General features: G+C 47.9%; 1 protein-coding gene across 1 annotated transcript in view; it reads left to right on the top strand.

Annotated features, from left to right (window-relative positions):
- Nucleotides 1-10,523, top strand: part of MEGF9 (multiple EGF like domains 9) — a 53,026-nt gene extending 42,503 nt beyond the window's left edge. The window contains exons 3-6 of the mRNA XM_086625445.1: nucleotides 1,101-1,240; nucleotides 4,827-4,970; nucleotides 5,854-6,126; nucleotides 10,069-10,523. Of these exons, the coding sequence (XP_086481571.1) occupies nucleotides 1,101-1,240; nucleotides 4,827-4,970; nucleotides 5,854-6,126; nucleotides 10,069-10,523 (1,012 nt within the window). The remainder of the gene's footprint in view (nucleotides 1-1,100; nucleotides 1,241-4,826; nucleotides 4,971-5,853; nucleotides 6,127-10,068) is intronic.
- Nucleotides 10,524-15,276: the final 4,753 nt, after the last annotated feature.

Below are 15,276 nucleotides of genomic sequence, written 5' to 3'. Positions count from 1 at the left end.
GAGGCACTTCTGTGCTCTCTCATCCTCGGCTCGGGCGTTAGCGGTTCCCACGTGTGCAGGTGGGATGAGCTGTAGCCGGCAGTCGCCATGCCAGGGGGTGGATGGGAAGGAGAGTTCCGTCCGTTCCTGTGATTTCTCTGAGAGCTGAGCCTAAATGCTGCCAGCATATGAAGTTGTTATGGAAGCGATAGGTTTGAAGCCTCTTTGTGGAGGGACTGGCATGGAAAGCCAAAGGAATGAGGATAACCCCTGCTTTTTATAGCCTCCTGGTATGTGCTTATGCCAACTAACACCAATACCCTCCATTTTACTGTGCAGAGCTCCACCCTCCGCACAGTCGGCCTCCATGCCCAAGCAAACAGGCTCCAGCCTGGGGTTAGCTGTAGTGGAAACCGCAGGGGAAGGGAAAACCTTCCCTTGTCTTTCCCTGGCTCCTGCTGGGTGGAGAAGTCGACTTTGCCTGGGTGGCCGTGGGGATGTCGCCTGGAAGGGATGATGAGGATCATGGAGGAGAAGTGGAGAGAGTGCAGGTGGCTGATGTCTCGCTCAGGTTTCAGCCCAAGGAGGCACCTGAGCTGCGGTGCCGGCTCGCGGAGGAGCTGGGAAAGCAGGTGGTGAGGAGAGAATTGTCCGCTCACCCAAAAATCTGGGAGGTGCTGCTCGGTGCCGATGCGGAGGGGAGGTGACTATCCACGTGGGTGCTCTTTGTTCAGGCGTAGTGAGCGTGGGTGTCCCGGTGTCCTGCGGGGCCGGCGCAGGTGCTTGGTGGAGCTGGGACTGGAGAGGGGCTGTCGGAGCATCTGCTAGGGGCTGATGCATGGGGGTGGCTTTGGGCCAAGGCTTGCCAGAATGAGTGATGACTTCTGGTTGCCCAGCTGGAAGTGCTGTCAGGGCAACTGGTTTTGCAGAGACTCAGCCTTTCTTGAACTTCTTGTCGCTTTTTGGAAATTGTTGCCCATGGGTTTCATGTCCCACTTCCAGCAGGCGTTTCTGCGCAGAGCTCCCTGCTCTAGAAAGGGAGTCAAAACCACTGACCACACATTTTTGCTTTGGATGCCTCCCAGCACATCCACATTCACTGTTGGTTTTTCTCTGTGCAGCTCTGGGAAATGCCAGTGTAAAGTTGGTGTCATGGGCCTGAAGTGTGACCTGTGCAGTGATGGATACTACAGGTTTAACGAAACCACCTGTGAGCCGTGCCAGTGCAACAACCACTCCAAAACCTGCAACAGCTCCACAGGTAACCTTCCTCTTGTGACCGTGGTGGGTGCAGACTTTACCTGTCTCCTCTGTCTCTGGTTTTTGCCGTTTTCATTCAGCAGACCTCCGCTCTCATCCTCTTCATCTGTGTCTTTATGCCTTGGGTACTCACAATTGTTACCTTAAAACCAAAATCAAAATGCACGGCAAGGTCGGAGCTAGTCGTCTTCTCAAGGAAGTTAATAAAAGCAGCGTTATTTACCCCAGGCTGCAGTGCAGAGCCTTTATTCCGCAGTCTCTATCGGAAATCAGTGCTCCATTGTTCTCTGCACTTACACAAATGCACAACACGGGCTTTTAAGGAGCTTTTGTTTAACTGCTGTTTACCTGGAAACATATACTGTACTGGCACTGACGTCAGGTGACTGCTACTGCCACAGATAACATGATTAGTGCTGGAAAAAACTGCCACCACCTAATTAATATTGCCCACTTTTTATAAATTTGCCTTGTTCATTTTCCTTGATCGTTTCTTTGCCTCTTGCTCGTACAGATGTTGATGGAGTGCCAGTGTCGAAGCACCTGTGCTTGAATAGCTTATGGGAGGGCAGGGAGGGAAACTAATTGCTTTCCCATCTCCACTGAAAGGAGAGATCCCGGAGGAGCAATGTTATGTGGCTGCCTGCGCAATCCCCACTTTAGCAACAAAACTCACACTTCAAAATCCAAATTGTCATCGAAACTTCTAGGCTGAAATGCAATTCTGTAATATTTACCCAGGAGCTTAGAAAGGAGCAATAATTTAAAGAAGGTTGCAGCATTTTTTGCAGAGCTGGCAGAGGCAGAGCTCCTCAAATATGGTGTTTGTGGGCAATTTCTGCGCCGGTGTCTGTTCCCTCGTGGCCTGGGTGTTGCAGCAGAGGAAGGGGCGGCCGCAGTGCTGCCTGTGCCCGGCCGATGCCCTGATCCTGCTTGGCAGAGAGGGTGTTCCTGTGGGTGTCAGGGGGAGCAGCAGGCACCAGCTCCACACTCCTTGAGGATGAATAATTGCATTAATTCCTACACTGAACTCCATGTGCTTATGTCCTGCTGACACCGAAAGATATAAGATTGAACCTAAAGCTGTGCGCACATCAGCTGTGTTACTGATTTGGAGCTGGGTGTGTGGGTTTTGTGAAGGAGTGAGATAATCTGCTCTTCCCTTTTCTCCCTCAATGTTCCCCCCGGCTCTTGATTTAAAAAAAAAAACAACAACAAAACCCCGGGCAGACCTTGCCTCTGGGCTGGGGCTGCTCAGGCAATGCTTCTGCTGGGGCTGTCCAGCGCTGACCATGGCACTGCAAAGAAAGACCCTCTTTTTGGTTAATGACCTATTGTTGATCTGACAGAAATCCCTTTTTAAAAATTTTCCTCCATCTGCTTTATTTGCTGCCAGGGGTGGGGGACCCCAACAAAACCAGAACAGAGAACAGTCGATTAAAAATTACATCCGACATCTAATAAGTATCGTGGGGCACTCAGCCTGCTCTGGAGGCTGCACTTTGTGTGACCTCCCCAGCTTCACAGCAACTGTGTGCAGGCTTTGTCAAATTTTCAAGGTTTTTTTTCCTATTAATGCTGTACTTTGGGCTCCCTCTGCCGGCTCCGCGACTGGCTCCGCGCAGCCTCGCTCAGCGATGCTCCGGTCAGGAGGAATATTTCAAATTAGTGGGCTGGAAATCGGGCAGCCAGAGCTCCCCAGGCGCCAGCGCTTCCTTCGACACGACCCTCGTGCCCCGCGTTGTGTCTGCGCAGTGAGTTCGGTTTCTTCTTCCCAGGTGGGGTCCCGTGAGGTCTGATCCTTCCTGAGGGCATTACCAGGATGGGAAGTGCTATTAATTATTCAGGCTTTCCATGGCGATACCTGATTGCAAGCCCGTGCGTGCTTTGCACGGCTGAGCAACTTGCTGACTCATTGGAAACGCAGCCATTTTGCAGGGTTGGTGTAGATAAACGTGAGTAATTTCTGTCGATGGGAAAGACATTGGTCTTGAAATGACCAAGACCGTACAGAAAACGCAGGTGTGGTTCCAGATTTACACCACCGTTCATGGCTGCAGAGCACAGTTCAAGGCAAGTGCTGATGGGGCAAACTGACCTTCCACGAGCTGGTCTGCCACTGGCATCCCACTGAAGCAGCTGATTGAGGTTTGCAACTAGAAAAACCGAGCCCAGCAGATAATTTTCCCCTCCAACCCTGACATCTCTCCCACAAAAACCACCGGCTTGTGTCTGACAAGCTGTTGGGTGAAGAGCAAACAGCGTGTGGGAGCTGACGCCGTGTGAGTGTCCTTAGTCACCGGGGTGCTGCCAGCCTCACCGCGTGGGTGAATCAGCCGCTTCCCAAAGGCGGCAGCTGCCAGGGTTTGCTTCCTGCCCTTGGCACCAGGGTCGGCTCCAAGGACGCACCGGGCTCGCTCAGGGATGCTCGGCTGCGGAGTCATGGCTGTGGAAAGAGGAGAGTAGGAGCCATGCAGCGTGTTGGGTGTGCAAGGGAGCCAGACTCTTCCAATATTAATAGGAAAATGTGCTGTGTTTTTTTTTTAACAGTCAGCATTAACCTAATTCAGGATTTTTTTCTGTGGTTTATGTCGATATGAGATGTTTCCATACCCCCGCAGCACTGCTAGATTAGCTCAGTGAATCTCTTGTCTGCGGTTCCGTACGCAGGGAATAACCGGCCCTGTGCCGCCCTGGTTTGTTAGAAGGTGGCTGTTGCCTTTCTGAAGTCTTGTACGTGGGATTTCATCGAATGAGCCTCCCTCAGGTCACTGCCACCAATTCGAGCAGCCTGCTGTCTTACAGGATGTTCCTGGTGATGGATGGGCTTTTGGTAGAGGTTGCATTTTTATAACTAGGGAGATTTTTCTTTCCCTGGTCACAAGAGTATAAAACCACAATTTAGAGGGCTGTGAGGACACATCCTCTGCTGAGACACAGCACGTTGATTTTCTGATTCAGGGGCTTCCCCAGGAAAGGGAGGTGGCTCACGTGAACCCCCAGTTCTCTGGTTCTCCAGGAAGGTCAGTAAGTGCTGCTGCCTTGTGCCTGTAGCAAACGTTGCTGCTGTGATGGGGATGGAGGAGCTGGGGCCAGGCTGGTGGGATGGAGCCATCTGCCCCCCGAGCAGGACGGTGGCACGTCCTTACCCCTGACCACCAGCTCTGTGCTGTAGGAATAGGTTGCACACAAAAAAGGGCAAAGGTATAAACTGGAGGGGCCCTTGGTGAGAGTGGGGGATTTGAAGCATCAGGATCCCGGCTCGCTGGTGCAAGTGCAAACTGAAGCCCCTTTCTTTGAGGACCATTTAATACCAGTAGCATGTGTTCACCTGCACTAACATTTTAAAATGATGAACTGTGGGCCTCTCTGCTGGAGCTACCTACATTTTCTCATTGTGTGCGTGTGGAGGCGGGGAACGACCATCAGAAGGTTGTAAGAGGCCAGGATCATGTTTTGGCCGGAGGGTCTTCAAAATCACCTGTGAGCTCTGATAATTGAGAGTGCTCCATGCAGATTCTTGCTCCAAATGTTCTGCTCCAGTTCCTGCTGCCAAACGGTTGCTTGTGCTCCTGTCCCTTCCCCAGGCACCTGCCTGCACTGCCAGGAAAACACCGAGGGAAACCACTGCGAGCTCTGCAAGGAGGGCTTCTACAGGAGCACCCATCCTGCCCACGCCTGCCATCGCTGCCCGTGCTCCACCGTGGCATCGACTGGCTCCTGCCGAATACGTAAGGCTTTTGGTTTGGTCTAATTTCTCACATAACGAATGTAGCTCTTCTCAGTGCGTTTCAATTAACTTGTCGCTCAGCGTGCATGGGCCCAGCGAGGCGGTTTATAGCCCGTGAATCTCCGTTCGTGGGAACCAGGGGCACCTTGCTGGAAGCAGCATCTGCCACGATGCGTCCCCGGTGCTCGTGTCGCTTCTTGTGAGAGCAGCTGTGCAGCGGAGGGCATCAGAAACGCCTCACTACAGCCTGCTCTGAAGAACCTGCGAGGTTTTGCAGGGAGAAACTGCTGGGCTTGTGGCAGCCAGGAGAGGGACAGGAGGTGGCCAGCAGTGCCGTGTAGCCCTCTGGGCCTTCTTCTGAACTTCTCCGTGGGACGCTAAATAGAGATTCCCCAGTCTTCCTGCTCTATTTTGATGCAACCAAGAGAAGCCATAGCTGTAATAAACACATATAACACTTTTTATTGGTATTTCCTTGATCAGTTTTGCCATCAAACCTTCTCTGGCTTCATATAGGCCAAAAAGTGCCTGTGCATTGCTAACATCACTGATATAGTTCCAGTTGTTTTCTGAAAATTGTCTGTCTGAGATAGAAATGTTCAGGAGTAATAATCTGTTTGTTCAGCAACGTGCCGAGCATGCTCTGTGAGGCTGGTACAAGGCATCAGAAACCCCCAAAGCTTTTTTCCCCCCTAGGAACAGAGAAACTGCTGCAGTTAAAAAGTTGAATTTTCAGCTTAAAATTTGGGATTGGTTAATACTCCTTGGCTGCTGATTTTTTGTCATAGTGAGTTGTGGTCAGGTCGCACAGAACAAATCCTGCAGCGGGTGTTTCTCTGCAAGGGGCTGTGGCATGTACCTGGTTTGCTTTCTGTGTTCTGTAGAGCCTGGAGAAACTGCCCCGAGGTGCGACAAATGCAGAACTGGGTACACTGGCCCCAACTGCAACCAGTGCGACAACGGCTACTACAACTCCGACAGCATCTGCGTCAGATGTAGATGCAACGGGAACGTGGACCCGGCGCGCTCACCCAGCGTGTGCAAGCCGGAGAGCGGGGAGTGCATCGGCTGCCTGTACCACACTGCTGGGTTTCACTGCCAGGAGTGCGAGGACGGCTACGTCCGAGAGCCCGAGGGGACCAACTGCACCAAGAAAGGTAAAACACGCTTCTCAGATGGGTGTCGAAGCTGGGCGGCTCAGGTGGGCACAGGCTGCCTGAAGGCTGGGGAGAGAATTGTTCAGATTGGTACAGAGAAGAAAACCAGACCTGTGTAACACGTCGGTGCCTACTGGCCTTGAAATCTGTGGCTGAGAGTTAACTCTGTAACCCGGAATCCCAGGCTGTGCAGACATCTCTAGTGAACAAGCTGGAAAACTAAAACTCTTTGCAGTGTATTTAAATGTAGGTTTTCAGATTTCTGTTGCTTCATATACTTGATCTCTTGGTGCCCAGTGAACTGTCCTTATTGACTAGTCTGTTCAATGGCTCTGTCCAGTGCCCTAGAAAGGGTGCTTATAATAAATTTTGTCACTCCTCATACTCTGCAAACAACTATTTGGACCAAGTTTTTATATGTATATATGTTTAGGGTTTTTTTTTGGTTTTTAAATGGGGAAGCCAAAGCTCAGAAAGGTGAGATGCAAACTTGCAGAGCGAGTCAATGCCAGAATTTACTGGTACCCACTCTGAGGGTCTCTCATCAGTCTTCAATTCACATCTGAGACGCTGTGTGTAGTATCTCAGAGGCAAACTAGCTCTGGTACTTAGAGAAACTACTGCACAGCAGGGAGACTCATAGTAAAATGAGAGAAAATGATTCTTAAGTTGCTTCTTCAGTGGTTATCAGGAGGTTGGTCCACAAGGTGGATCTCCAGCTCCATGCATGGAAACTTTACTGCTGTTGTGTATTAGATAAGAGAACCCGGAGTTCAGGAAAGTATCCGGGCCTAAATTCATCCTTGTCACCAACAGAGATTTAATTCAGATCTTCCATTAGGAGTTAATGTGGTTTTCACTCCCATGCTGCTCTCTGGAGGTGTAATCACAGAGTCCTTCTCTGCGCAGGGAGATGATCAATACGAAAAAGTTGAATGCTCATTAGCTGTAACTGCACCGTTACAGGGCTGGAAATGGCACTTTTGCATCGAGCCATCCATTATCTCCCCCTGCACAGCTCTGTCTTTGTGCTAAGAGCTGCATGACCTTGCTCCATTAAAATCCATATCTATGGCTTTGCTTGTATACTTGCAATTTCCACCATTCGTTCTAATTTAATGACATTGTTATAGGCAATTCCTGACGTGGGGACTGTCCCTTTTCAAAGGGATTGAGACATGCTCTTCTAGCTTTCCTGTTTCCTTGACACCTGTTTTTTCCCTTTCTTATAAAGCAATTAAAAAGGCGTACAGTTTTTTCCAGTTTCTTACACACAATTTGCCTAAAAATAGACGTGCTGAGGTACTGTGCATTAACCAGTTTTAAGTTAAGAGTTTTGTAAACCGCTAGTGCATTTGAGTGGCCTGGTTTTGAGTGGCTTCTAGAGGGAAATCATCACCCACCAGATCTGCAGATGAAATTGTTGGAGCCTGAGACTCTAAGTGGTCACGGTTGAAAAAAAACAGCGTGTTTCATACCAACCTCTGGTATCCACAGAGACTGTTCAGAGCCTTAAACCTGACCGAGATTTTGATGCTTTCAAGGCTGATGGAGAGAATATTCCAAGGATGGAATATTCTGACCCCTGGGTGGATGGTGTTCCTGCTGTGACAGTGAGGCATAGCAGCAAGGACTTAGTGATGCAGCGTGGCACCATGCCACCCAGTCGAGCATCGCATCCTTCCCTGAGAACTGGCGGGTGGGCTGCTGGCGCGGCCACGGCTCCTGCTGGTGCTTATTCCTGGAGGGAGGTGGCAGAAGCTCTGCGGAGCCTGCATTTCCATCAAGCAGCTGGATATGACGCTCACGTCAAAGCTGCCAAAGCAGCCCATTGACTGAACAGCTGCTGCTCTCAAGGAGCTGCTTTAGGACATCTGGAGGGCTGGCACGGCCCCGGTGAGCGGAGACAGGCGGCATTGTATCGCGGCCCAAAAGCCACCGTCCGCGGTCAGAGCACGGCACTGTTCCACCATGACGTTACTGTCAGTTCCAGGAAATGTTTTCACCCATGTCCCCCTTGCCAGCACTTAGCTGATGCTGACTCACAAATAAATCCCAGAAAAGTCCTGCTTCCTCGCTGGTGAATCAGCCATTGTCTCTGTTCTGCTTTTTTTTCTAATTATAGCTATTGGCAGGGTATACCAAGAATTGAGTGTTGATGAAGGAATTTGGAAAAGATGACCGAATTCCTCATGCCCTTCTCCCAAAGCTGTATCCAGGAACCTCTTGCTCCTGTCACGTTACTTCCTACTGCGAAATTCTGCCTGTTATCCCATAAAGAAATGCCTTCTGGCATTCAGCATCCCGAATATCCTTATCAATGTAAGGCAGGACCTGCAGAGGACAGAGGAGCAGCTGCAGGGAGGGACTCTGAGCAGGAGCCTAAATTAGTTGTGTGATGCCCCTTCCAGAGGAGTTTTTTCGTTGCCTGAACTGGGAACATGGCAGCCCAAAGTTAACTCGTGGGAGTTCCCCCAAGGGCTCGTGGCAAGAGATGTGCTGAATATTTCCAGCTCCTGTTGCCACTGGAGATGCAACTTAGTGTAAAATTAGTCCTTCGGAAGCGACTCTTCTCAGTCATAATTAGTAGACGTTCTCTTTGGGAGAGCTGGATCACTACAGCACAGCACCATCAGCTGTAATTGCTGCAGCTGTACGTGGCTTTAACATGAAGTTGCGTTTTTGGTGGCAGGAGGAGAAATGGAAGAGAGTGGGAAAGAGGGTGCAGGGAGTCCTGTGGAGCAATAGGTGTAGAGAACATTTTGGTTGATTGAGGCTTCAGCTTCTGGAAGGTTCCTGCTGCCTGGACTTGAGAGTCTAAAATAGATCAGATTATTCCTGTGATGAAAATGCTTTATTAGTTGCATTTGGGAGCCAAATACTTAGGTTCTTATGGTGCTTTCTGAGGCCTGTAGCTCAACTGGTTTGAAGGAGGCGTAACGAATTTGCACCCCACTTACGAAATCTCCAGTGTTGTCTTGTTGCTGACTCCTAGATCTGAGCAGGGAGTTAGCCCATGTCTGCTGGAAGCAAGGCGGGTTCTTGGCTGTTTTGTGGCTGGGAACAGGCTGCAGAGGAAGACAGAGCTTGTGGCACAGTCTGGTAGATCCTATGTTCTCATCCTTCATGTGTGAACATATGCCAGCCGCTGAAACCAAACCAGAATCCAAACTGGCTTCTGCTGTGTTTGAATGCTTCGTAAGAAGATCCACAGTCTTTTTTTTGTTGTGATTCGGTTACCTTCTGCTTCTGGTTATGCAGACTAGGGCTTTTTCTGTGTGATTTGTGTACGACTTCTTCATTCAAAACCATGAATTGCTGGGATTGTTTTGCCCTTTTACATAAAGCAGTGTGAATACTGAAACCCCTTGCTAAATGCTGTGATGGCAGAAAACTCATGGTTCATTGTTTCATTTTTATCTTCCTGTACAGGTAAGGCAGGAATAATAATATTGTGAACATAATCCTACATCTAGTGTACTAACTGTGAAAGGTTTAAGCTCCTGGAGTTGCTGTGTCCTCCCAGCCTGATTGTGCAGCCCACGTAGGCGACAAGTGAAACTGCCTTCACTGGGTTCAGAGTCCAAACTCTGTAGAGCCCTGTTCTCATGGGCTGAAGATGAGCTGGACTGGGTGGTTTGCTTTCATCATGGGCTCACGTATCTAACACTGAATCTTGACTGCTGCACCTATCCATCCATCACCAGACTTTTCATAGGGATGCTGAAGTCCGTGAGCACTTAGCACACAGAATTATTTAAAAAATCAAAACCCTGACCCTGGCTGGCTAACTATTTTTGTAAACTATTTAAAAAAAATACCAGCTTTAACAGTGTAGACTTAATTGCTGTAATAACTGTGATATAAATGTCAAGTCTCTTATGTTTGTGTTTGATTCCAGCTTAGCATATTTTTATTGATCATTTTTTATTTGTTTTGTAGAAGCCACTCTCGGGCCAGAAACAAGGGAGCTGACAACTTCTGCTCCGAATGCCAGTAAGGCAACATCATCTTCGACTGCAGTGATAAACAGTACATTGTCCCCAACGACTATACACACTATATTTCCTATGAGTTCCTCTGACAATAGTACCTCTGCTTTTGCAGATGTTTCATGGACTCAGTTTAACATAATTATTTTGACAGTTATCATCATCGTTGTGGTCCTACTAATGGGCTTTGTGGGTGCTGTCTACATGTACCGTGAGTATCAAAACAGAAAACTTAACGCTCCTTTTTGGACCATTGAACTCAAAGAGGACAACATCAGTTTTAGCAGCTACCACGACAGCATACCCAACGCTGATGTTTCGGGGCTGTTGGAAGACGATGGGAATGAAGTGGCACCGAACGGACAGCTAACGCTGACGACTCCCATGCATAATTATAAAGCTTAGCAAGAAGTGATCCAGCTATTCCAAAGTTGGCTTAAAAAAGTTACAGGGCTTGTTGGAGGGGTATCAGGATCCGTGCCAAGGCTCCACGCAGAGGAATTTGCTCTTCAGATACTCTTACGCTGGGCGTGCTGTAGCTCGCAGGTGAACAGAAAACAAGCGTAGTACATCCGAATTTCAGGTAATATGGTGGAATGCATGCAGTGCCCTGTTCTCCATAAAGATCCATAGAATTCACTGTTGTTAAGGACTTGATTACACTGATCTTGAAATATTTATTTTTTATGAAGAGGTGGTGGGGTGGAGAAAGCAGTCCCCCATGGTTAATCAGAAGCTACTTGATTTCCAGCCAACCTAACACTTATGTCTACATCCTTTAGTTTGTAAAGTAGCTCATGAATTAACAGTGGATTTTCAGGAGATAGACCTTTGTAAAGGCTTCATATTAGTTCCTGATATCAATTTGTTTGAAACGGAGGACAAAAAAAGGGAAGTAATTGTTCACTGTACTACCAAGAGGCAAGTAGAGGAGTGAGTTGCACACTTGAAAAAAGTCACCATTATCAGTTTCCAGCAAGCAGGGAAACAGGCGGAGAAAAAAAAAAAAGGAAAATATTGGAGTTAGGGAGGAGACTAAGCTTTTCCCTTTCTGAATATTTATACAGGGTGATGATGCTATTGAAACATAGCAATCCATTTTTTTTTCTAGAAGGAGTTAATGAACTTGTATAGTTTCTGTGCAAGGGAAGACGACAAGACATCTCAGGGTTGCCGTGTAAAAATAAAAGCTAGGCTTAATACCCTACCCTGATAGAAATGGTGTGTTCTGTATATAAAATGTAATATATCTTCTTGGAATTGTATTTGTAATTATTTGTAAAAAAGACAACCAACCAACCAAAAAAAACCCTACAACAAACCCATGAACCCCTCCCTAACATCCCCTATTCTCCAAGTCATATTTTATCATCTAGATTTTAATTGTATAGCGGTTAGTGGCGTTGTTTAAAAAGAAAAAAAAAAAGAGGATTGTTTAAAATACTGTAAATTAGATGGCAATATTGTTGGAGCTGGGACTCTGGCAAACACTGACTGCTTAAAGCTTTTCTTCTAGTGTCATTGAATAACTTTCATTTTTAGAGAAAATGTGAGTGCTCCCTACTTGAATCTGTCAAATTTTCCCATTCCTTTAAATATAGAGTGAATACTAGTGTCGCCATGACTAGGGCCTAGTAGGTGTCCCAAAATCGGATGTACCATTCTGTTACTTGCTTTTAAATCTTTATACAAAATGCAAACACCCTGTCGTGAATGCATTGAGAGCCTGATCTCGATGGCTGAGCTTTTTTCCGAAGTGGCTGCTCATCACATGAGCGGATCTCGTGTCCGTCTCTCCAGCGGTGACACGCTGATGGGGGGACTTGCCGGAGGGCTGAGCGTGGCCTCCTGGCCTCTTGAAGGGCAAAAGCAAAAATCTCCTGGATTTGAGTGGAAACGGCTTTCAGCCGAAGAAGAGCTGGCAGGAGCCGTCTGTGCTTCTAGGCTTAAAAGCTAAATGTGCATGGACGGATGTGCAGGAAATGTATGTAGCACAAGGTGGTGGTGGGGAATCAGCTGTCAAAAAAAACCTACAGGGGATTTCAGGTTTACAGCTTCCCCTGATTTTTGTGGGAGGCTGGCAGACCATCAGCAGAAGAAGAACTAATGGGCAGCACAGCACAGGCAGATTGCACCACGTTGCTCCTCGCTGGTGCCTGTATCCATGCCTGGAGGCAGGCACCGTGTCCTTCCCTGTGCTGGGGAGCTGTCGGGTCCGACCCGTGAAAATCAATACCATGATATTTAAGCAGGGCGTGAAACAAATCTTTCACGTAACTCATGACCAACCTCAGAACTAAAGCTGCATGGCTGTGTGTGTTGGTGCTTTGCAAGTGACTGAGGCTGAGGATAAATGAAGTACCTGCTAAAGGTCAGCAGGGGCTGACGGATGCATCCTCAGAGCCCGGCAAAAGTAAATATTTCTCAAGATGAGAAATGGTAGGAAGAATGTGGTGATTATTTATTTGCTTTCTGGTGCTGCATGGAGGCTTTTCTTATCAGTGGAGACTTTGGAGGGTGGGGAGGGGAATAGGTGCTTTAAAGACATGCACAAAGATGCCATTTCTGCCTCAAAAACTTGCTGCCTGATTTAAAGATGAGGCATGGCGAGTAAGAAGGAAAGTAGTCAGGGATGACCACCGGCGAGGGCAGAATGTGGGTATTGCATATGGCCCCGAGCCGATGGAAAAGCTCCCGTTGCCTGCTCTGGGCCTGGGTGAGGTCCCATGGTTTAGGCAATAAATGTGGCTGATGTCATTCAGAGCGATGTTACTTTTAGTTGTAAAACGGGGGAGGACTGGAGGAGAAAAATCTGGATATTGCTAATCCTCGAGTTACTCATCGAACTTTTAAAGAGCAGAGTGGTGACAAAATAGAAAATTTCCTAAAAACTGTAATGATTTAGCAGTGCTGATGTAGCGATACACTTGCACTTGGTCACTTCGTAGGGTGGGGAAAGGTAATTTAGGAAGCGTTAGCTTCTGGGATTAATGCTAGCAGGCAAAGTGAAGGACAGATTGTTCACTTTAATGTTTCCGAAATACTTTAGTAGATCTTTTCATCTTTGCCACAAAACACCTCTTCCTCAAATTTTGGTATGATTGTAGGCAACTTTGTAACAGGAATAGGCTTTGATTTTTCTCTCGCTGCAGAAATACTGACCACCTGCAAAACCAGAGTGTCAGTTCTGATGCCGAGCCCTCCTACCAACAGCACAGGAGGTGTTTGCATCTGGGCTGCTTCTGACCTCCCAACGACTCTAAAAGCTTTGTGGTTGAGCCTCAGCTTTGAAAAGAGGAGGAGGTCAGGATGCCTTAGTCAGTCTGCAAGGAGGGCAGTACAGCCGTGGGTCGCACGTCTGGATGAAAGGATCTAGACGGCCCTTGGGGATGTGATGGGAAGCTTGGCTGGGCAGGGGGGACCAGGTTTGGACAGCAGAGGAAAGCACAGAATGTTCTTTAGTAGAGACTGGAGCACAGCAAGGATGTGGCACTGGGACAATGCTTGTCAGATGGCAGAGTGACTCAGCAGGAAAAAAACAGCCATCTCCAGCCAACCAGCCCTTTGGCACCGAGCAACAACATTTATAGAAGGAGATGGATGCCTCAGCAAAGAAAGAATAAACAGTTTCATGTTTGACTTTGGTGATGTGAGGTTAGATCCTCCTTGCTCTCTCCATCAATCATGCAGCTGTCCCCTGGGCACCATGGGAGGTGAGGAAGAAGCTGGGCAGGTTATATCTCTGATCGGCTTAGGTTGGCATTGTATGTTGAGGGAGTGCAGAGCTAAAACAGCTGTGCCAGGCTACCAGAGGCCACCAGGACCACTGACTTGCCATGTGTTACAACTTGCCATGAAGCTTCCCAGATGTTGAGGTTTGCCCTGTGTCACGTTGCAGTATGGGCAGGTAAAACAGAAATGGGCTTGCAGGGCTACATTGAGGCCCAACTCGGAAGCTAGTGGGACAAGGGGAAGGCACCTGGGTGACTTCCAGGGCTGATGTGGCAGTACAGATGAATGTAGCTTTCCTGAAGGTCCACCATGCATCACCTTGTAATGGGGCATGCTGCTGTCTGGCTGCAGCGGTGTGGCTGTCGTGGAGAAAGGCAGGCGCTGGCATGGTACGGCAGCTGTAGAGCGTAGAGAAGGGATGACAAGGCAGGTGGAGGTGGGAAACCAGCTCTCAAGGCTCGATACTCAGGGTCGTGAGGGCCCTGTGGATCCAGCTGGTCTGGGTGGGATGAGTTCAGTTCCACAGTCAAGTAACCGAAGGCAAGAGGATATAATGGAGTGGTTAAAAGGCAAAAAGCAATGATGTGTCAAAGGCGGGGGGCAGCCTGGATGGCTCACAAATTAGGGGAGCATTTGGTAAGCACAGAGTGAACAGACCTGCAAAAATGTGGTTGGGTTCATGTGGATCAGATGATCTCGAATCTTATGAACCACTGTTGCGAGAAATAGCTGCATGGAGCGCTAGCCCTGGGGAGCTGTCAGAAGATGTCATCCATCGGAATGATAATTCCCTTGGACCAGGCTGAGCAAACTTAGCACGCTGGAAACCATTTATGAAAGAGGAGGAGATGTATTCAGCATCTTTCAGGTGTCCTGGGCCAGTTAACCACTGCTATGCAGCATCTTTATCTCAAATGTTACATGCAATGTAAACGTGGCACAAAGTTTGCACAGTCTCCTTTAAATAAAGGATGTAAGATTGAATCCTAAAAATACGTTTCTCTTTAAAGTGAAGTTTTAAAATGAGCTCCCACAGGACTCTGCTCTTCATGTGTCAGAGGGATGGATTAAAATGAGAAAAATGTGGGCCTTAAAAGTTGTACTTGCTCCCAACTGAAACCCATCAGTCTTTCTACACATCCAAATAAGGCATCTCCTAAGCATATGCTATGCTTACAAAAGCATTTCTAAAATAAAGTGTATGATTTGAATATATGTCAGAATTTATACAGAAGAATGTTATTTAAAATGAATAAAAATAAATGTATATAATTTGTATCTATGCCACTTTGTTTTTTGCATTTGTTTTTTGTTCATTAAAGTTCAGCGAGACTCTTTCCACTAATAGCAACCAGAGCTGGATGGAAACGTAAAGGATTGAATCTGGTTTCATCCCAGTAATGACATTTGTTCCAAGAGAACTATT

The sequence above is a fragment of the Tauraco erythrolophus genome, chromosome 22 (assembly GCF_009769465.1).
Source record: "Tauraco erythrolophus isolate bTauEry1 chromosome 22, bTauEry1.pri, whole genome shotgun sequence".
Taxonomy (NCBI): Eukaryota; Metazoa; Chordata; class Aves; order Musophagiformes; family Musophagidae; genus Tauraco; species Tauraco erythrolophus.
This window is presented reverse-complemented; position numbering and strand designations above follow the sequence as displayed.